At 39.6% G+C, this 27,169-nt stretch overlaps 1 protein-coding gene across 3 annotated transcripts in view; it reads right to left on the bottom strand.

Moving 5' to 3' along the window:
- Positions 1-10,465: 10,465 nt before the first annotated feature.
- Positions 10,466-27,169, bottom strand: part of Atg18a (Autophagy-related 18a) — a 57,680-nt gene continuing 40,976 nt past the window's right edge. The window contains exons 10-11 of one of the 3 annotated variants that reach the window (XM_076212931.1): positions 19,488-19,556; positions 10,466-13,387 (exon numbers count right to left, since the gene is read on the bottom strand). In XM_076212931.1, coding sequence (XP_076069046.1) covers positions 13,293-13,387; positions 19,488-19,556 — 164 coding nt within the window. In that variant the 3' untranslated portion in view covers positions 10,466-13,292. The remainder of the gene's footprint in view (positions 13,388-19,487; positions 19,557-27,169) is intronic. The other 2 variants (XM_076212932.1, XM_076212933.1) reach the window with 2 other exon arrangements.

Below are 27,169 nucleotides of genomic sequence, written 5' to 3'. Positions count from 1 at the left end.
TGTAGTCTTCTCCATTCAGGTGCTCTTATGTTCTTAAGAAAAGATGAGGTAATGCTATGGATAAGGATGACAGGTGGTAAGGGACATGGAACTGCCTAGTGGGGGGGGTAGGTTTGAAGCTTTGCCGATCGTCACTTATAATTTCGCTGAAATTTAAAATCATAAAACATCGGTGTATGGTTGATGAAAATCTAAATATTAACTCATAAAGATGATGTAAATATATGCCTACACGGCCAGTTTGAAGTGTGTGTCTTGATATAACTTTATACCGTTAACCATATATGTCTGATATATCTTATTTCAACACTACCACCTGCGGAAGGACGTCCCTGGCTGCCCCCCCCCCCCCCTCATGTAAGAAAAATGAGGAACCCATTACTGCGTGACCCGTCCCCTCTCTTCCCTCTGGAGAAACCGTGGAAGGGGAATAAAAAAGTGGCCAAGCCATGGATATCTGCCTAACAGGCTGAATAGAAGGAGCTCAACGCGTGATTGTACGGAGGTAAAAAGCGGGGAAGGTGTATTGAGGAGGAAGTGAAAAAATGCCAGATTGCAAGCTAGGTCTCTCTCTCTCTCTCTCTCTCTCTCTCTCTCTCTCTCTCTCTCTCTCTCTCTCTCTCTCTCTCTCTCTCTCTCTCTCTCTCTCTCTCTCTCTCTCTCTCACACACACACACACACACACACACACACAAAACACACACACACACAATGCAATTGGAGAATAAGAGACAGAACCTCACAAGCGTTGCTCCTGTCTTATATACCTCAACTATGGACACACACACACACACACACACACACACACACACACACACACACACACACACACACACACACACACACACACACACACACACACACACACACACACACACACACACACATACACACACGAGCACACACAATATAGAAAATGCAAGCGTACGTCTAAGGTGAATTTTTTAATGTGGATAAGAATAACTGAGGCAGGTTAACTTGTAAGGAATTCAAAACCAAAATTGATATTCCGTGATTCCAACTTTTTTTCGTCGGAACAGGAACTACAAATAAGGAAGAGATGCTCTTTTGTTTCTGAAAAGCAATATAAAAGAACATAAGAATGGAGGAGACTGCAAGAGACCATAAGGCCTACATGGGGCAGTTCCATGTCCCTTACCACTTGTCATCCATAAAGTTATCCCATCATCTCTTAAAACAACCACTTATTGTTTCAGCGCCTACTAACTACATTGCGGTTACTAAGTCCATTTCTTTCGTTAATCGCTCTGTTAGGTAAACCAGTTCTTGCCTAAATTTGTCCAATGTCTGTGAATTAGGGTATGTTAAAGCAAGAATCTTATGATGATTCATAGGTCCAGTTACTTCAGACAAAGTGAAAAAGATAATTCGGTTTAATGTCACGAAGTCCCCTCTATCAGGAGGCTAGGGCGGTGCCCCTTACAGAGGACTTCGCAGCGTGGAATTTAATGAACAATGGCCTTGGTCCAACTCGCTGGCGGCAGGGTTCGAATTCCCGTCACCTCGACCTCCGCCGCAAGTAGCGACGCTCTAACCCGCTCGGCCAGCGAAATGGGGAACAAGACAATAACATGGCGTGATCGAGAATGAGGAGGAAGGAGGAAGAGGAGGAGGAGGAAGAGGTGGTGGAAAGGAAGAGGGGGGGTGGGAGGGGGGATGGCAGCAGGAGAATACACAGTAGCAGCAGCAGTTGGCCCCCCGACCCTGGGTTAGGCAGTGTTTATTTTCGCTTGTGGTCAATGAATACCTTATGAGACTGTTGAATGGTGAGCGAACAGACTCGAAACGTAAAGGTGGCGGCACACTAGGTATTTCTCGCTAGCTTGCTACCTGCTTTTGGTACTTCGTTTGAGTAGAAACGACTTCGGTTACGATTTTTTGTTTTTCAAGTTTCCAAATATTGAGTTAACTTTGCGTCATAGAGTCAGAAGCCGAACGACGAACTAAGCTAAGTTGAACCTAAATTACGAATGTGAGACAAAATTGTTGAGACGTTCTTGCGGAAGTCTAGAATATTGTAACCCAAGTCGATTCAACTCGGTTAGCAAAAGCAAGTAGCAAGGGCTTCAGAGTCGACCGCTGAGTTCGAGTAAAAACGACTTTGGTTACAATATTTGGTTTTTCAAATCTCCAAATATAAAATTAATTATCTATGCGTCATATATAGCCAAGCTGAATGATGAACGATGAGATTGTAAAATTTTACGAATGTTAGGGATACTGTTGAAATGTTCTTAGACAAGCTTAGATTTCTGTAAGCGAAGCCATATTTTAGTCATTCAAATGAAGGTTGGAGGTAGGATGTCGGAGGAAAAATAGCCCAATGTGATAACCCCTGTAAGCCACAGTGATTATCCATGCTGACACCAGGTCCTTCCCCCCCTACCCCCAGGTCTGCCCTCCACCCACAGTGTACACACGCACATATACGCGCGTGCACACACACACGCACACACACACACACACACAAACGAGAGGACACGAAAAGAAACTAAAAAAAGATCATTACAGAAAAGATATGAAAAAAACAGCTTCCCACACAGAGTAATAGATACTTGGAACAAATTAGATAAAGAAACAGTGTGTGCAAACACTATTCAAGATTTTAAGAAAAAACTTGATGCTGAGAGATACAAAGACGGGTCACCACGAGCATAGCTCCCTTCCCGTATTATACAACTAGGTAAATACTAGGTAAATACACACACACACACACATAGGGATGGTTAAGTGAGAGTAAGAAACAGAACCCCCCCCCTACAAACATTCATCATTTCCTGTAAATTAGAATTAGGTAAATACAGTTGGGTAATCACACACATATCACACACACACACACACACACACACACACACACACACACACACACACACACACACACACACACACACACACACATACACATCGCATCACAACAGGTTCATAATAAGGTCGGAAGAATGTTTGAAGTTATTCCGTCCATTATTGACACAGCTGAGATGGATCTGCAGCGAGACCCCTGAGGGAAGATGCAGACTCTGCGCCACGATGGCTCAATCCTCCTAGGTAAGGTTGTATGTATGGTGAGAAGTGCACGTGGTTTTTTTTTTTTTTTTTTTGGGGGGGGGGGTTGGATTTGGAAAAGGTTTATGACAGGGTAGACAGGAAGGCGCTGTGGGAGGTATTGCAGATATATGGGGTAGGAGGAAAGCTGTTAAGAGCATTCAAGAGTTTTTACGAGAGTAGTAGAGCTTGTGATGGAATCAGAAGTGGAGAGAGCGAGTGGTTTGAGGTAAAGGTGGGACTTCGCCAGCGATGTGTTATGTCGCCTTGGCTGTTCAATTTATATATGGAAGGGGTGGTGTGAGAGGTAAACGCAAGGGTAATAGGCCGGGGATTGGAGATGTTTAAAGAAAATGGAGAAAAATGAGAGATAAGCCAGTCGTTGTTTGCTGACGACACTGCGTGTGTAGCAAGATCAGAGGAGAGATTAAGGAAGTTAGCGACAGTGATTAGTAAGGTGTATAAAAGAAGGAAATTGAAGATTTATGTGGGTAAAGTAAGGTGATAAGATGTACAAAGGGAGAGGATGGCAGAAAATTAGGAGTATTAAGGGAAAGATACCGAAGGAAAATTATAGTTTTAAATAATTGGATGCGAATGTGGCGGGAAAGGGAGGAGTGGAGGTGGAGGTAGAATATAGATTGAGAGAAGCAAGTAAATGCCTTGAGGGATTAAAAAGTGTAATGAGAAATAAACATTTGGGAATGGATACTAAGAAGAGATTGTATGAAGGAGTGGTTGTACTGACAGCACTGTTTGGGGGCAGAAACATGGAACATAAGAGAGGAAGAGAGGAGTTTAAATGTGTTTGAAATGAAATGTCTGAGAAGTATGGTAGGGGTTACTAGGTAGGATAGAGTGAAAAACGAGGTGTGAAGGAGAGCGGGAGTGGACAGGGAATTGGGAGATAGGGCCAGTGAAAAAGTATTGGGATGGTTTGGACACAAGGAAAGAATGAGCGATAAAAGATTAAAAGAGGTGTGGAAGGCAGAAGTGGAGGGAGTGAACATGAGGGGGCGACCAAGAATGAGATGGATGGGGAAAAGGGAGCATTGAAAAAAAAATGAATGGCTTTTGAGGAAGGAAGAAGACAGAAGATAGGGATGAATGGAGAATGGTTGTGTATGGATGATGCTGCGATGCATGGAAGGGAGTGGGTGGGGGATGGGGGGTGACGGAGTATGTATGAGAAATAAATTGACGCAGCCCAAAGGGATTTCTCCCCGTCTTCTCTTTTTCTGCACAAGGGGACAGAGAAGTGGGGAGGTCGCCGATTTAATGAAGCGGCCTTGTTGTTGATGTGCTGTGTCTTGCGACACTGCTTCTGACCCAGGGCAGTGGGCGAGATGCAGGGATGACCCGTCATCCAGGAGGAGCCAAGAAAAGAGGGAGGGAGGGAGGGAGGGTGGTGAATGGGAGTGGAGTATGTGGGGATGAAATGGGTGGGAGTGGATTTTATGCCTTTGACTTGGCTACCTCCTCTGTATTATTATTTACTATTTACCTGTTTGTATATTATTGAACTATACCTACGCATTTATTTATGTATATTATTATATATTTTTCATTCATCATTATTATAATTTTTTCCTCATCCGACCTAGTTATGAACCAAAACAAATAAATAATGAATAAATTAATACACATGGATAAGTAAAACATTAATTTATTTGTTTTTATTTTTACTTGTTTATTGTTTACTTTATTATTATTGTTATTTTTATTATTATCATTATTATTATTATTATTAATATTATTATTATTATAATTGAATTTATTATTACTATTATTATAATCATTATTGTTATCATTATGGAAACGTGTCCCCTTTCTCTTCAATAACTCTTTTTCATGCTGAAGGAGGTTAATTTTTATCTCATTTAAGAAACCGGTTATGGCGACACCTTTATGGGTTTTGTCTCGATAATAATAGTCTTGTGGATTCCTTCGGGATTAGGATTCAAACCAAAGCCGAGACCATTAATATGGCGGCACACTGGGGCGACTTCATTTTGCCTCTTCGTTTGAGTAGAAACGAATTCGACTACGATCTTTTATTTTTCAAAATTCCAAATGTCAAGTGGCTCTTGCGCCGTATTGCGAGAAGCTGAACGACGAACTAAGAGAAGTTAAACCTAAAATACGAACGTGAACATTGTTGAGACGTTCTTGCGGAAGTCTAGAATATTGTAACCAAACTCGATTCTATTCAAAGTAGCAAAAGCAAGTAGCATGTTAGCCGGAAATGCCTAGTGTGCCGCCACCTTTAGATCTTATATACTTCCAAGAATTCTTCGTCTTTAACTAATTCAATGACGACTTGCTATGAAGATTCAGTTTACCTATTAGTTTGATTATTTATGTGTTTACTCGTTCACATATATATTATTATGTTCATGTATTTACTTCATTGCCTGTAATTAATTTGCATATTCGGTTATTTTATCTACTATGTTTACTCGTTTATTTACTATTTGTTTATATATTTATCGTACGGGTTTAACTTCAGAGGATTTTATTGTGTGATCATCAACTTCCGAGGTAAGACATCAACTGCATTCTTATTATCTTTTAATTTTTTCCTGTTGATTAAAACTTGACAATAGTTTTCCAGGTAGTCATTAATATATTCACATTTCTTAGCCAGTCTTCTGCGGAAATGTTATTACCAGGTACCTGATTTTTCGTCTCAGGGTACTTTTTTATAAAAAATAATAATAATAATATCAAGAACCAGTGATGCCATAAACAGGCATTTCACTGAAGCTACAAGTATGTTGTAATTTCATGTAGATTATTTATTGTTTTTAATTTGAGTTTTTATCCTCTACGTGGATCGCTCCCACACTATCATGAACTGAGTGATGTAATAAACAAAAGCAACGTTGCCACATTTCACAAAAGAACCAACTCTCCACACACCAAATAGATGGATGTAATTCCACGTAATTATTTATTATCATAACCTGTAGTTTACCAGCGCTTGTGTCCTTCACGTGGACTGTGACCACACTATCTGACTCTCCATGCCACTTGTTTAGAAGCAATATTAAGTGTCATATTGACACGTGTCATCTGTTCAGGAGTGAATAAACCCGAGATTGATTTTCGTGATATTCAGACGACAAGACGTCACGGAGACCTCGGGGTGGTAAATGATGACAATGAATTAGCATTGCAAATGAAACTTTGATCTCAACACTCGATTGAACCCCGTAACTGAATGAAGTACCCTGATGATGACAGCTAAAGCTATATACACAAAGTATATAATATATATATATATATATATATACACACACACACACACACACACACACATATATATATATATATATATATATATATACACACACACACACATATATATATATATATATATATATATATATATTATATACACACACACACACACAAATCAACCATGTCAATGAAATGCTTAAGTGAGATGAATATTAATCTTTAAAAAAAAAAAATTAATAAGATCGTCTTCCGACACTGAAAATATTCCCTCGCAAGTTCAGTCCGGATCGGATACCTCGGTGGTTGCCCTATGGTCGTACAGCAACCTCGGGTTCCCAGAGTTAGACGCCGAGAACATTCTATGGGTCCTTTAATTAAGATCTTGTTCCCTCACTGTTATGATGTCGCCTTATTACTGTTCTTATCACAGGTGATTGCTTTCTGAACGGTACTTCACAGGTGTTTCTATCCTTGAGGACAATCTTGGGTCGCCGTCGCACATTACTCTGTATTCCATTATTCCATGTGTTGGTCTAGTTTGTCTAATCTTTATAGATTTTTTTTTTTTTTTTTTTTTTTTTTTTTTAAGTTGTGGAGTGTGACATAGGTATTGTTGTTTGTGGAGTATTAAGACAACAGAGGACCTTGGTTGTTACAGCATCATCAGTTGGTGGCACACGCCAGGGAGCGCGTTGCTTCACTCACGCCGGCGCCTGTCCCCTCCGCGGTCTCTCCGAGCCAGCTCCCATGCAGACACCCTCCCATCCCACTTCAAACAACTCTCGACAGGCTCGATCCACGTGCCCCTCCAGCCATGGATTCTATGAGCAACCCCCTTCACCGAGCGTTGTCTTTTGTGGAGACAACGCTGAATAAGATCAACATCAGGGAAATGTGCCACACGAGGCCCATATATAGCCGGAGTTGACGTTCACGACTTAGGCTGGAAGTAACTGTCCTAGACCGAGTATCACATTAGTCTCTGGTTTGATAAAGTCGTACTGACGATACCTCATGATTCCCCGAAGGCACTTATTACCAAAAACATCGAGATGCCTCTTCCTCAAGTCAGCATTCGGTGTCCATGTCTCATAACCGTGCAGCAAGACAGGGAACACAAGTTGGCTGTTGTAAATTTGACATTCCAGTCGGCAGCATTTGGCTCAAGGGGCGAGACCAACCCCCCACACCTCCACCCCCCAATAACTATCTCGCCGTTTTGGCGAGTTGTTCTCCACGAGGTGGTGAGGCAGGAGAGAACCTTGTTCCTCGTACACTTTAAGGGGTTATCACACTGGGCTTCTTCCACGGGCTTCACCAGCGCCGACCGTTGAGAGTTCGTTGGAGTAAAAACGACTTCGGTTACAATATTTGAATTTTCAAATCTAATATCAAATTATCTTTCCGTCTTATACTGGAAAGCTGAATGATTAAATAAGATATTGTAAACCTAGACGAATGTTAGACATACTGATGGAATGTTCTTAGACAAGTCTAGTGTTCTGTGAGCAAAATAGTTCTATTTATTCAAGTGGAGGTTGGAGGTAGGAGGAAGAATAGCCCAGTGTGATAACCCCTCAACCAGACAACACACATCCAAACAAACCCAGTCCGACACCTGTCCACCTAAATGTGGGAGGTACTCAGGGCAAAGGCACACACCACCAATTCCACCACCCATTTCTTTCCCTCTCATTAAGGCCGCGTCCACATGGTCGAACTGTGCCCTAACCGGGCAGTCTCTAGCTTATGCCCGCGAAGGTGTCCACACGACTATGGTGGTTAGTCTACCGTAAGAAGGGGGAGCGAGTGGTCTGCTGCGGTATGATCATCATGGTGTCACACCTTACATTCCATAAACATTCATGTACTCCGCACAGGTCAATTAATGTTACTGTCTTGTCGAGACCAGTATGTATGTACTTGGTGTGGACATAATGTCCTACTAACTCTGTACCAAGTGATTCTGCCCGCACCTTACCTTGTGCCTTTGTCAGTGACCTCAAACGTCCTTCCTCTAATAGTGCCGGGAACGGCCATGCAGTTTGATGGTGTGCCCGTTATAAGTGCCCGTCGTACCAAGACGGGCAAACCCCTCGTGTGCCCGACCGTGTGGACGTGGCTCTAAGGGCCATTTAGACGGCCAAACGGTTTGACAAACAAGTGTTTGAAGTGATGTTTGACCGTGTGAATAGGGTATTTGGTTGTCAAACACGTTCGACAAATGTTTGACGACCAAATACCCCATTCACACGGTCAAACATCACTTCAAACACTTGTCTGACAAACTGGGTTTATCAAACCGTTTGACCGTGTAAATGGCCCTTTATTCCTCATGGACAAAGGGTCATCCCTGTCTCCTGCCCTCTACCTGGGTTGTAAGCAGTGCAGCATGATACAGCACATCCCCAGCAGGGCTGCTTCACTTACACAGCAACCTCCATCAGACACCTGCCTAATACAAGAATGAAGGGGGACTGCAAGAGACCATAAAACCTACACTAGGAAGTCCCATGTTAGTTATCACCTATTATCCCCTTCCTCAAACTTATCTAACCTCTTAAAACAACTTAAAAGTGGTCATTCAAACAATTTCTATTACTTAAAAGTCCAATTGCTAGTTTCATTGTTTAGACTGTCCCACAATGTAAACTGATATTTTAGGTGCTTACTATATGGTTAACCACTATTGGTAAATTCATTCTTGCCTATTTCCTTCTTTCATTCTATTTTTACACTAAGATCTGTGTATCCATCCTCGAATACTACAATGTGATTGGGAAAAGGGCAGGTCATGTCTGTGGTGGATGAAAGCATGTCCTTGGTATTAGGTACTTCCCCAAGGCTCAAAACTAAAGTTGAGGTCAACCACACATGATTGACAGCAACTAATTCCCATTATTGTAACCAAACTTTTGTTCTCTTCCTGTTATGAATTGTCGTTTACAGGCTCTTCTATCTTTATAAACGGTCTCACTCGTTAACTTGAACTTTGTCATCATCGGTGTTGTATCATCCATTTTAAGTGTGCAATCTGTCTCTTGTTTTTGTTGTTTGTCTCCACTCCCCTCTCCATCACCCTACATTCCCTTCATCTTTTATTGGTGTACAGTGAACAGCACACATTATTTTATTTGTAACAAAATATGGATACATGAAAAAAAAATAACTTACATATCTTTATACTAATGCATACTCCTGTATGTGAACAATTTGAGATTCAAGCAAGGCCCCATGAGTAAAGAAATAATATCAAATTGAGTCTAAGCATATGCTGTCTTTTATTAATCCTCACAAAACCAACATGCATTCAAATATTTTACAAAACTTGGGTGAATATAACTTCATTTAAACCATCACATAATTACATTTCACCTTGATATGATAAACCTTTTTATTTGTATTTTTTCTCCTGCACGACTAAGTTATAAATGTACTGTATGGGATAATCAAACTTAATCATTATGTTCATACATCCCGCAGGTTTGAATCGGGTATGATATTGTTAATCCCGTTAAAGATACAAACTCTGACGGGGAATAGGTGAAAGAGGGGAGGGGGAGTGTTGTAGGTGGAGATACAAAGATAGTTTGGCTTCATTGTACAAAGAGCACACAAGCTTGAAAGACTGTATGTAGTACTAGATGAAGTTAGTATTAAATAAAACACACATTTACAAACATTGGGCAGATATTTTAGGTTGTATCACATTACATGTTATTCACATGATATTGGCTGATGTGCAAGAAATATATTTAACAAAAAATGGGCTCAACCCACATTTATTACTTATTCTACTGTCTACCTTTCTCTTTTCCTTCTTGAAAACTACTGAGAACTTACGATGAAATATTATCAGTGGTTAAATTCTGCCTTGTTTGTTGCTATCAGTAATGATCAAATAAATTTGTCTACAAAAAAAATCTTCAATGGTATAAATTGAAGAGGATATCTTACTGTAAGACTCAAAATGTTATAAACAACAAAGAGTACATTACCAGTGGATCAATTCTGCCTCATTAAAAATCAAACAAATTTTTACAAAAATACCTTCAATGGTATAAAGTCAAAATTGTAGTGGATTTACTGTAAGACTCAAAATGTTATCAAACAACAATGAGTACATTACCAGTGGATCAATTCTGCCTCATTTCTTGGCATCATTAAAAATCAAATAAATTTGTCTACCAAAACATCTTCAGTGGTATAAATTAAAAATTTAAGTAAACATCTTACTGTAAGAATCACAAATGTTACAAAATGACAAGTACATTTGAAGTGCATCAAGCTGCTGTAATGTCTTATGGTCAACCAGGTTGTCATCTCGTGTGGATAAAAGCAATGTATATGAAATACAAAATATCAAATCTTGTTAAGTTTTGGTACAAAACAAGCAACTTAAAGTGGTCATTCAAACAATTTCTATTCCTAAAAGTCAAATTGCTATTTTCATTGTAAAATTTCAGTTGAAGTCCAAACTGAAAATCAAATTAAGCAACTATAATTGTACCAGTATATGTGTATGCGATCAAGTTCTCAGTATAAACCTTGGTGAACCAAATATAATGTAACTGAATGGTTCATATGTATGTCTGCTATATTTCAACTAAAGTCTTTCACCAGCCATGATGAAATTTACGAGTAGACATGATCATGAAATGTGATAATCTGGATCTATATCCAACACTCAGCTCGTACTATCTATAAAGATCATCTTTTTTTCTGTTTAATAATAAACTTTAAAACACTCAAACATGCAAATTCAAACAAGCAGGCACATATGAACACAAGTGTTTGTGCATGCACTCACACACACATACATGCACTCAGATACATACACACACACACACACACAACATGCACACTTTTATACACACACAACCAATGAAGGGACAGAGAACACCCACACAAAAAATACACTTTCTCGAGCACCCAAATGGACTCAAGGGACACAAAATCTAATGTACAAACCTATAAAATTGAGGATTGTTAACTGCTCTTGTTGTATAATGACCATAGGCAGTAAGACACCAGATGTCTATAGTACGCAAGTCACCTGCATTGTTGGTCATTACTACACCTGTTCCCATGATCATATACAATTACTTCTCCTTTGATGAGGATACAAAAAGGATGTATACATACTCTACCTCCACTGCTAATTCAAAAGTAATGTACACAAACATGGAAGGTCCAGTGGCCACTTCCCCCCCTCCCCTTTTTTTCTTTCTCTTACTGATCTAATGGCACAAAGCGTGAGCAAAACGATAAGAGAACTATGAAAACAAATCAGTAGAACTTAACCTGAATAAGCAAGTTTGTCTGAGAGATGCGACTCCTTGCTTCTGCCTTGGCCACAGTTCCAGTACCTGCTTCAAGTTATGATTTTCAGTCCCTTTTCCACTAATATCTGCTCTGTATATATCTCAAACTATACAGTGGTTATGCAAGTTCTTTCTTAATCAGTCCCTGCAGAAGTATATTCGCAAGGGTCTTTCAAACTATAGTTTATTACATTCTTTACCAGCTGATCTGACTATTCCTGGCACAAACCACTTTCTAATTGAGCATATTTATTTTCTCCTCTTGCTCACTGATGTAGAACCTTAAGATTCTATGATTTCTAGACTCTGCACAACGAATCCACATAGTAAAAACAACAACTGTTTACTAGAACTTCACTTGCTGGAAACCTACAGTCTTACAGCAGTTAGTAATAGTCCTCTGGCCCTCCTGAGGATATCTCTGGGAAGAAACTGTGAGCGGGTGTGTGTTGTATTCATGTGAGAGTATCTCTATGTCACTAAATTATAGTGCTGTAGTAAGAAGAGGGGAACAGCCATCAGTTGTTATTGTTATTTCCTTGACTGTCTGGCTGAGCAGTCTCGTCTCCCTGAGGAATGCCACCACTGGAACAAAGTTTTTCCACAAATCCCTTATAAAGTATAAATTGTGTTGTTGGTGTGCATGATTATGTACAATGCAGCCTTCCATAATTTGTTGTATAGTATGGGATCAAGTGTTACATCCTGGACAGCTATCTGTGATGTGGTCATTCATCCTCTTCTGGTAATGTAGAGGAGCTGGATAGTGGCCACACCTCAGTCTGGTCTGGTGGACTCTGTCCTCTTGGAGAAGAGTAGATTTAGAGGGATGGATATCAGGGGGCTGGCATGCAGCAATTTGTTGTTTTCAGTTTGTTGATAAGTCACCAGTTATCAGATCTCTGTGTGAAAAGGTGAAGGAACTATGGTTGAATCTGATAGAGATCTTGGGCCTTACCCAGAGACTGCCAGCTCCCTCAGGCTCCACCTCAAAATGAAGGCGAGGATGTTAAATGGGTTTCAATGACTGGGTGGTGCAGGGAGATGATTCTCTATGAACCATATTGCAGGACCATCACTTGCAGGTACCTATCATTGGTCCCATTATCCACAGCAACTATCTTCATCTTTCAATCTCTCATTCTGTTACAATGTCCATTCCCACCCCCACCCCCACCCCAACCTCAAGCTTTAGCCTCATACCTCTGGTTGTGCAAAGAATCAGCAGGAAAATCAGTACCACACTGAGAAGACCTCAAACAAAACCATTCCACTAGAGTAATTCTTTTCAATTTTTTTTTCTTTTTAATTTTTCATAAATTTTATAATTTTTTTAAAGAAGTTACATGTTTTTCGATTTCCAAATTAGTGAGAATATAAATGAAACGTAAGTGATTAAAGAGACAAAATAAAATAATATTTCCTAAATTTCTCTACTAATAAAATATAATCAATCTTTTATTAGAACATTTAATATCACTGATTTATATAGACACTTGCATCAGCTGCTGCAATTATCAACAAAACTGACAAACCCATCCCCCATGACAAAGGTACCATAAACAAATCCCGATAGAAAAACAACAGAAAATTGTCTTCTGTTAAGTATGACAAAGATCTGTTGCAATATCTCATTTCAACAATTTCATACAGCAGCTGTCACTACACAGGTGGAAATTCATTATCATCGTCAAACTTGAGAACATTCTTCGGAGGAGATTCACAGGCAGCGGCCATTTCGCTCATCTTGTCCGACTCTGTTGCAGAGAAAGCCACAGGTGAGAACAGATATGACAAGCTTAGCTACAAATAGTAAAACTAATACACAATTAACACAAGAAACAAGTCCCTACAAAAATTTATGAAAAATATCATGTAATAAACTAACTTTTCACAACAATTCATACATTTCATCATTTCCTGAAAGTGAAAAAGAGAAGGGAAGAGAGGAAGGAAGGAAAGGAAGTAGAGCAATCGCTCCCATATCCAAATTAATTGGGCCACAGGGTGTTCAGGTTTGGGAAGTATTCAGATATGCAAGGTAACTCTGAGCCTCCAATTATTATTCTGCCACTTCATTGCTAAATTTTGAATTCTGAATACACATAAATCATGGTGGTTCATACAATGGCAGTTTGGATATGGAAAGGATTATTGTATTTGCATTGCATTTTGTCATAATGACCTGGAGACATTGTACAAACAGATGGAGGAAGTGGAACATAGTGGAACCCCTACAGACATCTGAGCCTACACTGAGAGATGAAGAAATTTAAGGCAACAGTTATCATTAACTGACCTTTGACTTAACAGACCTTAATTTAAGAGATTTTCTATTTAAGAAGTCTGTATTCCAAGGGATTCTATATTCGAAAAAGCCTGTGGGTTGAAAATGAACTTTTTAAACATGGCATACCTTAAGCCATCATTTAGATCCAAGATCCCTTAAACCACGGATGGACTGTACACTATAGCATAAGGTATGTAACCATACCACAGAAGTGTTTGAGATAAACAAAACAACTGGCGTCAGGAACAATACATTTCACTGAACAAGTTATTCAAATCCAACAATGATCCTGGCCCCTAAAATTTTTTTGCCTACCGATCTTAAAATTGCACATTTTTCATTACTGCAATGGGATTAAAACTAAGGAATTAAATTATGATAAGTTGTTTTTGATGATATGGTTTTATGTCACAAACTCCCACGTATCAGGAGGCTAGGATGATGCCCCTTACGGAGGAATTGAATGAACCATGCCCTTGGTTCAACAGGGTTCGTACAGCCATCCCTCGACCTTCACCGCAAGTAACAATGCCCTAACCCGCTCAGCCAGTGAACTTCCAAATTTGTTTTTGATTGAAGCAAATCAGACAATTTAAAGTCATTATTTTATTTGTATTATAATTTTTTTTTTTAATGACACTGACTTGACCTGACCTGACCCAAGCACTCCCATATTTTCACAGGGATGCCCACCTTTCCCTTAAGTGTCATGTCAACTGATCCCATCATTTTACTGTCATTTTGCAAACAAATGTACAAAGAAACAATAAATTTGGACCAAAACCAATACCGTGTGTCACTATCTACACAAGGTTATAGAATAGCCAAAAGAGTAACATTTAACAGTACCAAAATAATTGACTAAAAGGTGATGTAAGAAAGAAACAGTCTGGTCATCAAAGAAATATCAAAAAGCAAATTGAAGAACAGTACGGAAGACTATAATTCTGTCAGCATAAAATACGAGTCCATATTTGATTGATCCACATCAATAAAAATAGCCAAAAAAGTAATGTTTAACAATATCAAAATAATTTACTAAAGGGTGATGCAAGAAAAAAAATGAAGACAGGTAGGAAAGACTATATAATTCTGTTAGCATAAAATACAAGTCCATGTTTGATTGATCCACATCATGACCCCCTGGACAGAGAAGAAGAAACAAGATAAGACATGATCTCACAAGTAATCCTTCAATGATATAAATATCAAAATATTCCTGAAATGTCACCAACCTAGCAGCACAACAGCCTAAATCCATTTAAAGATTTACTAGCATATTATCAAAAACGACTGCTATTTCTGTAAGTTTTGTGAAAACAAGTAATAGCAATGTTGCTAGTAGGTAGGCAATGTGCATGACTAGAAATATCTGAGAACCGAAGTTAAAAATGTGCAACACTAGACACTTGGCATGAACTGACAAAACAAATGAAGAGAGCAACAAAAACTGTCAAATTATGATACAAAAAATCTTAAGGGGGCCCTACACAATCAACATTATTGCACAATATTCTATATTGTACAGTATTACCAACAGTGTAGGGATGGTATTGAAGACCATCAGCATGTCTGGCAAAAAGGATGGGTGACAATTCAATTGTCATTCTTCAATATCTTACCTACACTATTAATATTCTTGTATAATATGGAATTTTGTGTAATAATACTGATAATATAGAGCCTGCTTGTGCAACAAGAGCTGAAAATATATAGTAAGTGCAAATGTGGCATATCAGTCAAAGTGGGAGATTGAGAATATAGAATTTTTTTCAGACTATTATTGAAGAAGTTTAATGGAAAAAAAAATTGTGAACCTTCAAAATGAAAAAATTGCTCAAATAATTACAAGTAAAAAAAATAAAAACTTGTATATACAACAAGGTCCTAGATCATATTTAAAGTAAATCATTTCTTGTGAAAATTCTAAAGTACAGCATACACATTTTGGCCACCTTAAATGAGGGAAAGGGCTTTTTTTTAGTATATATGCATATACATTTTGTAACTAAAATCAAGCCCATATAAACATACAACTTGTTATCTCATCTAATTTTGTTCATATGTTCTAAAAATGTAAAATTTAATTTTAGTGTGAATGTTTACAAGCAAAGTAAAGAAATATGTGCAAATAAAAAGAAAAAAGTGCATGAATAGATTTTGTGCTTGTCAATACATATGGCATTTTTCTTTTATAGAATTAGTTTTAGTATGCTTTAGAAATTATAACAAATATACTCTTTTGACAGCAAAGTGATAAGATGAATAATTTCAATGAAATGGCATTTGCACAATTGGTAACAGGATTTTTTTCTCTGCCAAGTTCTGTATCACCTTTCAAAAATTAAATAAATCAAGTAAACAAGAAAAAATAAAATAATTCTTAACCAATAAACAATACAAATTAAACTACTCAACATAACTGATTAGAAAAAAGAACACTGAGCAAGAACCCATTTAGAATTCCTTAAAAGATATTTTACAGACTAAAAACTTTTTTATAAACATATACTTACAGTACTTGCCACCATGAGCCAATAATAAAATATTAACCCCTATATATATATATATATATACTAAGCATACTCATAAACAAAAGATGGAAAAAACAATATCCCTAAGATCAAAACTGATAATAGCTTTTGTGCAAGATATTTTCAAGAAAAAGTGTTGGTTGATTTTGTGACCTGGATTTATATATAGAAAAAAAAAAAAAAATCAAATTCTATAAGATTTGCCCAAGTGTTTGAAGTCATATCATAACTTACATTACTGCAGTTACTGCCAGTGCCCTTAGAAAATTATTACAACAAATTTCCTGTTACAGGAAAAATATAATATTAAATTGCATGAAGCTAGAAAAAGAATGAATAAAATCTAAACTTAGCAGTAATATTAATTCCTGAAAAAATATGAACACTGTTATTTTCCCACTTGCAAAGGCAAATTTTATGAACCTATGATTTTGTTAATCCAGGTCCCCCTTTTCTAGTAACAAATTTCAAAGAATTTGTTCAAGCTTTGGACAAGTGCCTTTATACAACTTTGGGGGTAGACTGCACTTAATGCCCCCCTTCAACCAGAAGTCCATCCCTAGTCTGTCCTTTGCTTTAACAAAATCAATGAAGTATACATTTCTACTGAAGTGAGTTACAGTGAAGTCAAAGGCAAGTGGAAATGCTTACTCCTAATTCCATAAAAGCAGAAAAGAGAAATATATATATATAAATATTTGTATTTATATACTCACATCTGACAGCTGCCACCACACTTTGCAACTGGTCTAGACTTCTACCTCAATATTAACTGTCAGACTTGTTTAGCCATGCAAAGGTTGGGTAAGGCTGGCTCTGGATTAGGTTGAAAGAGTAGGCAGGGGAAGATGGGAGGGGATGAGAGGAGAGGATGACACATGAGAAAGTGGTTTGACCAGATTGGGTTTGTGCGTAGTGATAAAATGCAAGAATTCTGAGGAAAGTTTTGGGTACAGGTTTGAGAGGAGCAGCCTCTGGAAGGCAGAGGAAGCACAGGAGATGGGGAGAAGGAGGCATAGCTGATGTGACATGAAGTAACATTATATAAAGAGGATGATGTAAAGATGGCAAATGGTGCCGAGACCTTTGCATCCTCTTTTTTTTTTTTTTTTTTTTTTTAAACTTCAACACTTTCTCCTTCAAAAATATCCATTCTTCTTATACTCTTATTTCCTTTATCTTTCATTACCTCTCATATTTCCTTCAACTTCTTTGTATTATTCTTTTACCAACATTCAGAAAAATGTACTTTATATGGATGGTAGCCAAATCAAAGGCACACACCCACTCCTATCCACTTCCCTTGTTTCCCTCCCACCTTCACCCTTTGTGGATAAAGGGTCATCTCTCTCCTACCCAGTGCCCGGGTCAAAAGCAATGCATCAAGACACAGTACATCCACAGTAAGGCTGCTTCACTTAATCAGCAATGCCCACCCCCTCTCTCCCCTCGTTCGGAAATTAGAATAGATGGGGAGAAATTCCTTCGCGGTGCAGCAACAATAATGACTTGTAAATTCAAGTCACTTCCCCATGTGTGTGATGTGATGTGATCACTGCACTTGGGCTAAAATTCTTTTGTAGAATGCAACAAAAGATCAAATTTTACTCAAGACCATAGAAACTTGTTGTATGAACCACTAGCACATAAGGAAGTGATTCACTATTTTACTAAAGTCTATCTAGTCATATACCATGGGCTTCTTCCTGCTTATATAGGAGGTAGCTAAATCAAAGGCACACACCCATCTCCCACCCTTTCCTCCCTCTCAGCTCCTTGTGGATGAAGGGTCATCCCTAGCTTTTGCCCACTGGTCAGGTCAGAAGCAATGCAATAACGTGCAGCACACTCACAGCAGGGCTGCTTTATTTAATCAGCAAATTCCTGTCTTGATCCCTTCATGTGGAAAATAGAGAAGATGGGGAGAAATCCATTCAGGTTGTGGCAAAAATAACAACTGTTGTAAATTCAAGTCACTTCCTCATGAGTGTGATGTGATCACTGCACTTTGACTTAAATTCATGTGTGGTATGCAACAAAAGAACAAACTTTACCCAAGACCACAGAAACTGTTGTACTGACCACTAGCACAAAAGGGAAGCGATTCACTATTTTTCTAAAGTAGGTGACAAAAAGTTTAACTTTTCCTTCCACTTCTTTCAATACCTTCAAGATTAAGGCACATTGAAGTACGGACCATTTAAACATGGCAACATTGCCCAGGGCCTACAGCATTACAGCATTTGACTTAGAAGGAAAATGACCTCTCTTGTATGGTTGGAGATGTGGACATTATGGTGATGACAAAAGTGATAACTACAATGACAACAAGTGATATGATGATGACATTCCAGTGATGATTTGGTAAGGCTAGGCAAGTTGAACTGTTCAAGAAAGATCTAGGCCAAAAGATTGATTGACATAAGATTACAAGAGGTGAAAGGTACGTTGAGGTGTAGTGATGATATTATACACCAAGATGACGTGGGGAGGTTAATTTTTAATTGATAAGAATGGAGATAAAGTGAGTAAAGGTGAAGAGTATTTGGGTAGTCACTGTAGTGGCCTTGAATGAAACAAGACTTGCTTCCTTTTTCCCTTGACCAGTCACAAAAATGCTCTTATGCAAAAGTGGCTCTGTACCAGTTACAAGGTTGTGATTAGTCATAAAATAAAGAAAGTGTGGCTTGTTTCAACTGAGAATTGCTGTTGTAGTTGTTGCTGTTATTGTTGTTGTTGCTGCCATTGTTGTTTTTCTTGGTCACATAAGGTGGGGTGAAACCAGGTGAACTGAATTTGGAGTGGAGCAAAGTGGGCTGTGGTGGTGAGAATTAGGGACATGGAATGAATCAGGGCTGGGGTGAGGTAGGGTTTGGCAAGGCAAAGCATTGGATAATGAGACATGGCTAGGCACGGCAAGGCACAGCATGGGAAGGTATGGTTAGTCTAGTGAAGATAGGGTCAAATCAGGTCAGGAGAATTAAGGTGTGGTGGTGGTGTTGGTGATGCCAAGACAAGCCATGGGGCAAATACCTGTCATACCCGGCGGCGTGGGTCCCCTGACGACTCCTGCATAGCTGCCACCGCCACTGCACCCAGCTGCTGAGACCCACCACTTAATAAGTACTTGTGTACCACTACCCGCTTTCAGTGCACGGTCTCATTAAGATTAGATTACGTGAAACAACTAATCCATAGGAGATGTACACACGTCTCCCTGTACCCACTTAACACAGAAAATTCAACAATTATATTCTGGTTGATGATTTGGTTTAACATCGCGAAATCCCCCTATTAGGAGGCTAGGACAGTAATGTGGAATTTCATGATCCAACTGACTGGTGGCAGGGTTTGGACTGCCATCACCTCAATCTCCACCGCAAGTAGAGACCTTGAACCTGCTCATCCAGCGAGCATCTTATTTTATCCTGCTGAAGGTGGATTGCCTGTTGGGGGGCACCATTTGTCTGAACCCCATCACATACCAGCCATGCCACAAGTACTGTACTCAACTATACAACTACAAAGGGATTAATTCATCTACCACTGTTATTTTCACCAAGACAAGACTGTACCTTTGGGACATGACACCAGGGCCAAATTTACCAGTAGGCATAGTAGGCTATTGCTCTAGGGCCCACAGGTAATTAAGGGTTCACTGAAACTAATTTGTCATGCAGAATGGTAAAGAAAACCACTAAAAAAAGAAAAAAAAAAAAAAATTAAGCAGACATTGTATCAAAGTGCAATAAATTTTCTGTAAAAAATAACCATATTCTATGAAATTAAATTATAAAAATATTGAAATTTTTCCACATTTCTTTAAATTTGGGGATCCACCGATGGGTCTGGCCTAGGGTCTTCAATTGGGTGAACCCAGCCCTGCATGACACTAACCCATAATACACTAATGATACATACAAATTTACCTGTAAAATTGTACAAATGTAACAGCTAGAGATAATCCCTTATCTAAAAGTAACAATTTAATTTACCACTTCATAAAACTATGTTATGGTTTTTGTACATTCTACCTGCACCTCACTGAAAGTTACCTGTAACACATTTTACAATACCTGTGACAAATCTATATTTTGTATGCTCTGATAAAGTAACACCATCATTCAAACCAAAAATCAAAATCAGGCACTAGTGTATCTGTAAAGTAAAAAATACAATTATCTAACAATACTCGAAACCCTATGGAATCATGTAATCTATAAAATACAAACCTATGGTATATGTATGTACGTACAAGCATTCTGCAAATTTATTAGCCCAAGTTACAGGCGGTGCTATTACCTCACCTGGAACACACTACCAATTGATTGGTTTTCATTCAGTTTAACATCACAAACTCCTCCTCCTCTGCTACCTTACAGAGGGTTCTTTTGAAGCTGGGGATTTAAGGTAGTATGCCCTTACTATAAACTCACTTTCTACCAGGCAGACTTTATCTGTCTTGTCTCTAACCTCGTCCCCAAATAGTGACATCTATTTACACACCCACACGCCCCCCCCCCGGGTTTCTTCTCTCTTATAAGGGAGGTAGCTGAGTCAAAGACCCATTCCCACCCATTCATCCTTGTTTACCTCTCATCTCATCTCCTTGTGAATGACGTATTGACAATAATATGAAACAGTATAAGAAAATAGTGACACAATATTATTAAAGGCTTAAGTTTAAGATATTTCCTCCCCTCCCCCTCTTCTTAATTATTTTTTCTTATCTATTAATCTCTTTTTTTTATCTATAGGTGGACAGACTATCTTATACATCAAACTAGATATGGAGAGATACAACGACAGGACACGAGTATAGCTCCCCTTCCCATAAGATACAACTAGGTAAATCAGCTTTAAGAGGTCATGGAACAAATTAAGAAAGACCATTTGTCTAAAGGATGTGAAGAAACAGGTTTCCATATAAATGCATTAAATACTTGGAATAGCTCAGGTGATATACCCCAAGCATGAACAATACTTGAATTCAAATCTAAATATGATAACTGGAAATCAAGGATATAGTTTGATCTACACACGAATTTGAGGCTAGGTTGGTTGGTTGGTTTATGAGTTTTAGGCTCAAAAGCCAAGCACTGGAGCATCAAGGGCTATTCAGCGATATGAAAGCTAAAAGGCGGATAAAAGCTAAAAGTTTAGAGATTTCATAAAAAAAAAATAATAATAATAATAAAATTGAAAAATACAGCGAGTTATAATAGGTGATAAAACTTGATAAGCTTTAAAAATCTGACCACATGGGCTACTTCACAGTTATCATCAAGCAAGTCCGTCATGGACTTGCCTGTGATTGAACATGCTCATCGCTCATGTTGAAAACATATGCACTCCATTAAAAAGTGCTGTACAGTAATGTGAGCCTGACATGTCACCTGTCATTAAAAAACTGTGCGTCAGATGTGTATGTCTGATTCGCAATCTGGTCAAGATGATGCTGTTCCTTCTATTTGGGCAACTGGATGATTCCCATTTCTTTATAAAGGGACGGATCTTTTTTAGCTTCAAGTTATCAGTTAAGGTGCTCCATCTATGCTGCCACTTATTTTGTATACGAGCGTGTATAATCTCCTTAAGGTCGCCATGGGGTATATGGATAGCAGTAGTCGGCTGTAGATCAGCTACTGCCGACTTTGAAGCTTTATCTGCCGTTTCATTCCCCATGACACCGATGTGACCAGGTACCTAACAAAAGTTCACCTTGGTACGTTTTCGTGAGTGCAGGAAGACCAGCCAATCTTGCACTTCTTGCACCAGAGGGTGAGTGGGCAAAAGTTGCCGAAGAGAAACTAAAGCACTGTTGGAATCTGTATAGATAATGAAACTTTGCTCATTTTAGCAACAGTAGTAGATCTCTTTCACTGCCAGGAGTATTGCATAAGCTTCTGCAGTGAAATTTGAGCAAAGAGGGTAATTTACATTTAATAATTTTTCCGTTAAAAACTGCAGCAGAGCCTACACCTTGCTTAGACTTAGAGCCATCGGTATAGACAGAGATAGAAGTGTTGTGTTTAGAGGAGTGTTCTGAGAATTGCGCCTTGACAGCCTGGGGGTCGTGGTGTTGTTTACCACCGGTACAAATGCAAATCTCCACAGGGGGTTTACACCAAGGAGGATACTTTGTTGGGCCTAATTTGGCTATAGTAGAGTCATAGAGACCGATCTCTCTAGATTCCTTCTCCAATCGAACCTCCAGTGGCTTAGGGATACAGGGCCTATTTGGAGAGATGTCATAAGGGTTCATAACAAATTTAAAGTTGGAGTTATCCTTTGATGTCAAACATTTGGCCAAATATCGTAGTCCCAGCTCCTCTCTGTGTAAGGAAAGAGGTGGTACACCTAAGTCCACATATAGGCTGTCCACATGGGAGGTACGATAGGCACCCGTGCAGATTCTCAAACCCAAATTGTGCACAACATCTAATTTTTCAAGGGTGGTTCTAGCAGCAGAGCCATATATCTGGCAAGCATAATCTATTTTGCTGAGGCAGAGAGTTTTATAGAGCCTCAATAAAATAGTACGATCAGCTCCCCAATCATAATGTGAGACAACTTTCAGAATGTTGGTGGACTGTCATACTCTAACGCATAAGTCATTAACATAGGTAACGAATGTGAGGCCCTTGTCAAAAATCACACCAAGGAACTTCACCTCACTCTCATATGGGAGGATGACTCCCTTCAAAAACAGAGTTGGTATCTCTTCTCGCTTCCTATACCTTGTAAATCTGATGGCCTTAATTTTTTGAGGTGAGAACTTCAAACCTCTCCTGTCAGCCCATTTAGTGACTGCATTTATCGTAGCTTGTATTTTTCTACCAGCTTCAAGAGCCGATGGGGCACTACAGTAAATAGCATGGTCATCAACAAATAGGGTACCCTGAACTGTCGGTAGTATTTGGTCCATGAGGCTATTAATGGCCACTGCAAATAGCGTAACACTTAACACGCTACCCTGGGGGACACCCTCCTCCTGCAGATAAGATGATGAAAATACAGATCCAACTCGGACCTTTAGTCGTCGGTTTGATAAGAAGTTCTGTACAAATGCAAACATGTGGCCTCCAATGCCCCATGATGCTAGCTGTTTCAAGATGCCACCCCGCCAGGTTTTGTCATAGGCCTTCTCTAAATCAAAGAACACACCAATGGTTTGATGTCTTCTAGCAAAGGCATTTTGGATTTCTCTTGGGAGTATTAGCAAAGGGTAAAGTGTGCCGTGATTCTTCCGGAATCCAAACTGCCTGTTTGACAGTAACTCTCTGGATTCTTGATACCAGACAAGTCTGTTATTAACCATTCTCTCAAAGAGTTTACAAAGACAGCTAGTGAGGGCAATTGGTCTATAGCTTTCTGGAAGTTCTGGGTTTTTCCCTGGCTTATGACGGGATTAGTACCGACAGATCCCAGGTATCAGGTGAAGAGTGTGTGATCCATAGACCATTATATACCATACGCAGGAACAGCTGTGAACACTGGGGACAATCATCTCATATCTAATGTCATCATCGCCAGGGGAAGTGAGGGCTGAGCTTGATAAAGCATGTTTCATTTCATCGAAGGTGATAGATTAAAGGACTCTGTATTGTTTGAAGGCGGAGGGAGAACTGTTGCCGAGTCACAATGTATTTGAAATTCAGGAGCATAATTAGCTGCACTTGAAACACTAGCAAAGTGGGCACCCAAGATGTCAGCAACCCTCTTCGGGTCACAAACTTGAGTACCATTAGATTCTAAAACGGGCAAGGCAGTTGGTACAAATTTACCTTGTAATTTACGGATTTTATTCCAAATCTGACTCGTAGGGGTAGCGATGGTTAATTCCGAAACATATTTCTTCCAGGATTCACGCTTGACTTCTTTAAATATTTTCTTCTGTCTCGCATGGGCTCTAGAATAAGCAAGTCGGTTTGCCTCACACGGTGACCTGAACAATCTACGAAGGCATGTCCTGGTAATTTTCCTAGCAACCTCACACTGTTTATTCCACCAAGGGACTACTGGGTGCCTGGGTAGGCCAGCAGTTTTGGGGATGGTTTGTTGTGCAGAATCTATGATGGTCTGTGAAAATTGGGCATAAGCAGCAACAGGGGATAGAAAATTGGTGTGCGATTCATTGATGGCTGATGATTTAGCGAACTCTTTCCAATCAGCCTCCTTGATCTTCCATTTTGGCAGGCAGGGTGATGGGATACTTTTAACATATTGAAGTAGTATTAGCCAGTGGTCACTGCCATGCAGATCTCTATCAACAGCCCAATTGTACTCCAACCGGAGGGATGCTGTGCTTATAGTTAAGTCGATGGCTGAGGTGGTGTTATGAAAAATATCATATCGAGTGGGAGAGCCATCGTTCAGCAGCACTAAATCATTATTGGCATCAAGTAGCTGCTCAATGATGTAACCCCATCTATCACAGTGTACATCACCCCATAAGGTGTGCTTGGCATTGAAGCCACCCATTAAAATAAATGGTGGAGGGAGCTGGTTCACTAAGTCTTGGATATCTGAGACATCCAGCTGTCTATTTTGCCTAAGGCTGTCGAAAAGGTGGTCTTCAAGTTTAGGGTCTAAATAAAGGGAGCACAAAGTGATCTTTCTCTCAAGCTGAACCTGTACAGCACAGGCTTGAAGGTCTGTATTGAGCTGGATTGTAGAAAATCTAATAGACTTGTGAATTATGAAAGCAGTGCCACCCTGTGCCCTCTCCTCAATAATAGGGGGTGATCTATGAAAATTATAATTGAGTCCAGGATTATAACTTGTATCTCCTAGTTTTGTTTCTTGAAGGCACAAAATCATGGTGTTGTAGTCTCTAAACAGTGTTCGGATGTGTTCAGAGCTACTGTTGAGACCTCGGCAGTTCCATTGTATCATGGACGTATTTATTTAGGGAGCTTTCCACTTCTGACTTTAAGAGACTTTTTCTTTTCTGCTTGATCAGTGTTTTGTCTAGAGATGGTAGACCTGCCAGCAATTCTGGCTGAAGGCTTTCCACCTCTAAATCTCTCATCCTTTGAATTGCCCTCAGAGGAGTTTATACGGCTAGGATTGTGGCCCTCAATCTTGATCTTCTTTGATGTGTTTGCTGTCGATGTATTAGTTTTTTGAGGACCAGTAGCATCTGATGAAAGCACCTTATATTTTTTTGAGGTAGGGATGCTCAGGGTAGGAGAGGGAGGGGTAGGGGATGTTCCTCCCCTTTTCTTACCACGTGTTGGGGATCTCTCCGCCATAACACCCTTTGCTGGCCGCGCATCATCTCGCGAATGCACATTCGCTGGTGAGGGAGTGTCCTCTGAGCCCTCAATAACGGGCACAGATGATGCCCGAGTTAACTCCTGAGAAGGAGGGGTGGAGGAGCTGGGAGGTGCTACCTCAGCAACGGTCGAAGTCTGCTTCAGGCGGGTATCTGTTACCTCATGGGTTTTATCGTGTGAAGCGGAAGGCTGAGGCGCCTTAGAGACAGTAGCTCTTCTCTTTGTGACCTGGGCATATGTTCTAGTTTGGCCTAGAAGCTTCTTTGCGTACCAGATACTGATATGCTCTGCTTTGGACTTTTGAAGTGCTGCTTCTTCATCCTTATAGGAATGACAAGTCTTGTCACGGGCCTGGTGACCCTGGCCGCAATTCACACACTTGGGTGGTGTTATGCATTCACCATGAATGGGGTAGGAGCATATAGCACACAGTTGCTCTCCACTGCAAGCAGTCGACGTATGGCCAAATTTAAAGCATTTGAAACATTGTAATGGCTTTCGCTTAAAAGGGCACACAGCAATCCTTTCATTTTCAATTATGATATGCGTAGGCAGGTCAGGGCTAGTAAAGGTTAGTACAATCATTTTGGTGCCCCGTAGTTTCCGGGCACATGTCCAGAATCTCTTCCTCTTCAAAATCATATAGGTCTTTGTCATATATGACACCTCTACTGTAGCTGAAGTCTATGTGTGGCTTAATTTCCTTCAGCATCTCACCACTTTCAGCTTTTAAGTGACTCAGCATATAAGACCGAGTTTTGGACTTTGCATGTACTAGAACTTTGTTCTTGCCAAATCTGGTGATATCACCTCTACAAATTCCACCAACTTTCCTCTGCAAATATTTACAGAACTTAAAGTAATTATAGTTTTCTTCCCGGGCAGTGGCCACCAACCACATTGGAGGACTCAGTAGTCTCTCCTTGTGGGAAGTATTTAAAAGCTGTTTTCCTTCCCAGAAGGAGCATACAAAGAAGGTACATAAACATCTAGGGCATTAGGGGCACTGGCACATAAAGCCCCAGTGATGCCTGCTCCACAAACCTTCAAATTAGGAATATCGCTACTAGCTTTCAGAGCAGCATTGTGGCTAGTATATGACAGCCAGGCTTCCCAAGAATTTCCAGGTTCAGCATAACACATACGGATTTCTGTAATTTTACCATAGCAACCAAAGCACTTCGTAAGAATCTCATAGTTACAGGACTTAGGAAGCTGGAGGATATGGACCACAGTCAAGTTTTTCACATTCTTGATTTCCAAAGCTCTGGAGGAGGGAGAACCCAACTCAGTAGTAACTTTTACCACATTATCTTTACTAGTGGAATCATAATGCTGTCCTTCATTAGGAGTTATAGTCTCCTTTGAAGGACACAAAGAGTGAGAATTATCCAAATCGGGATTTGAAACGGCGGAAGGGTCAGCATCGGTTCC

The sequence above is a fragment of the Oratosquilla oratoria genome, chromosome 30 (assembly GCF_046742065.1).
Source record: "Oratosquilla oratoria isolate Oo_2021 chromosome 30, ASM4674206v1, whole genome shotgun sequence".
NCBI classification, from domain to species: domain Eukaryota; kingdom Metazoa; phylum Arthropoda; class Malacostraca; order Stomatopoda; family Squillidae; genus Oratosquilla; species Oratosquilla oratoria.
Note: the sequence above shows the minus strand (reverse complement) of the source record. Positions and strands in the feature narration are given on the sequence as shown.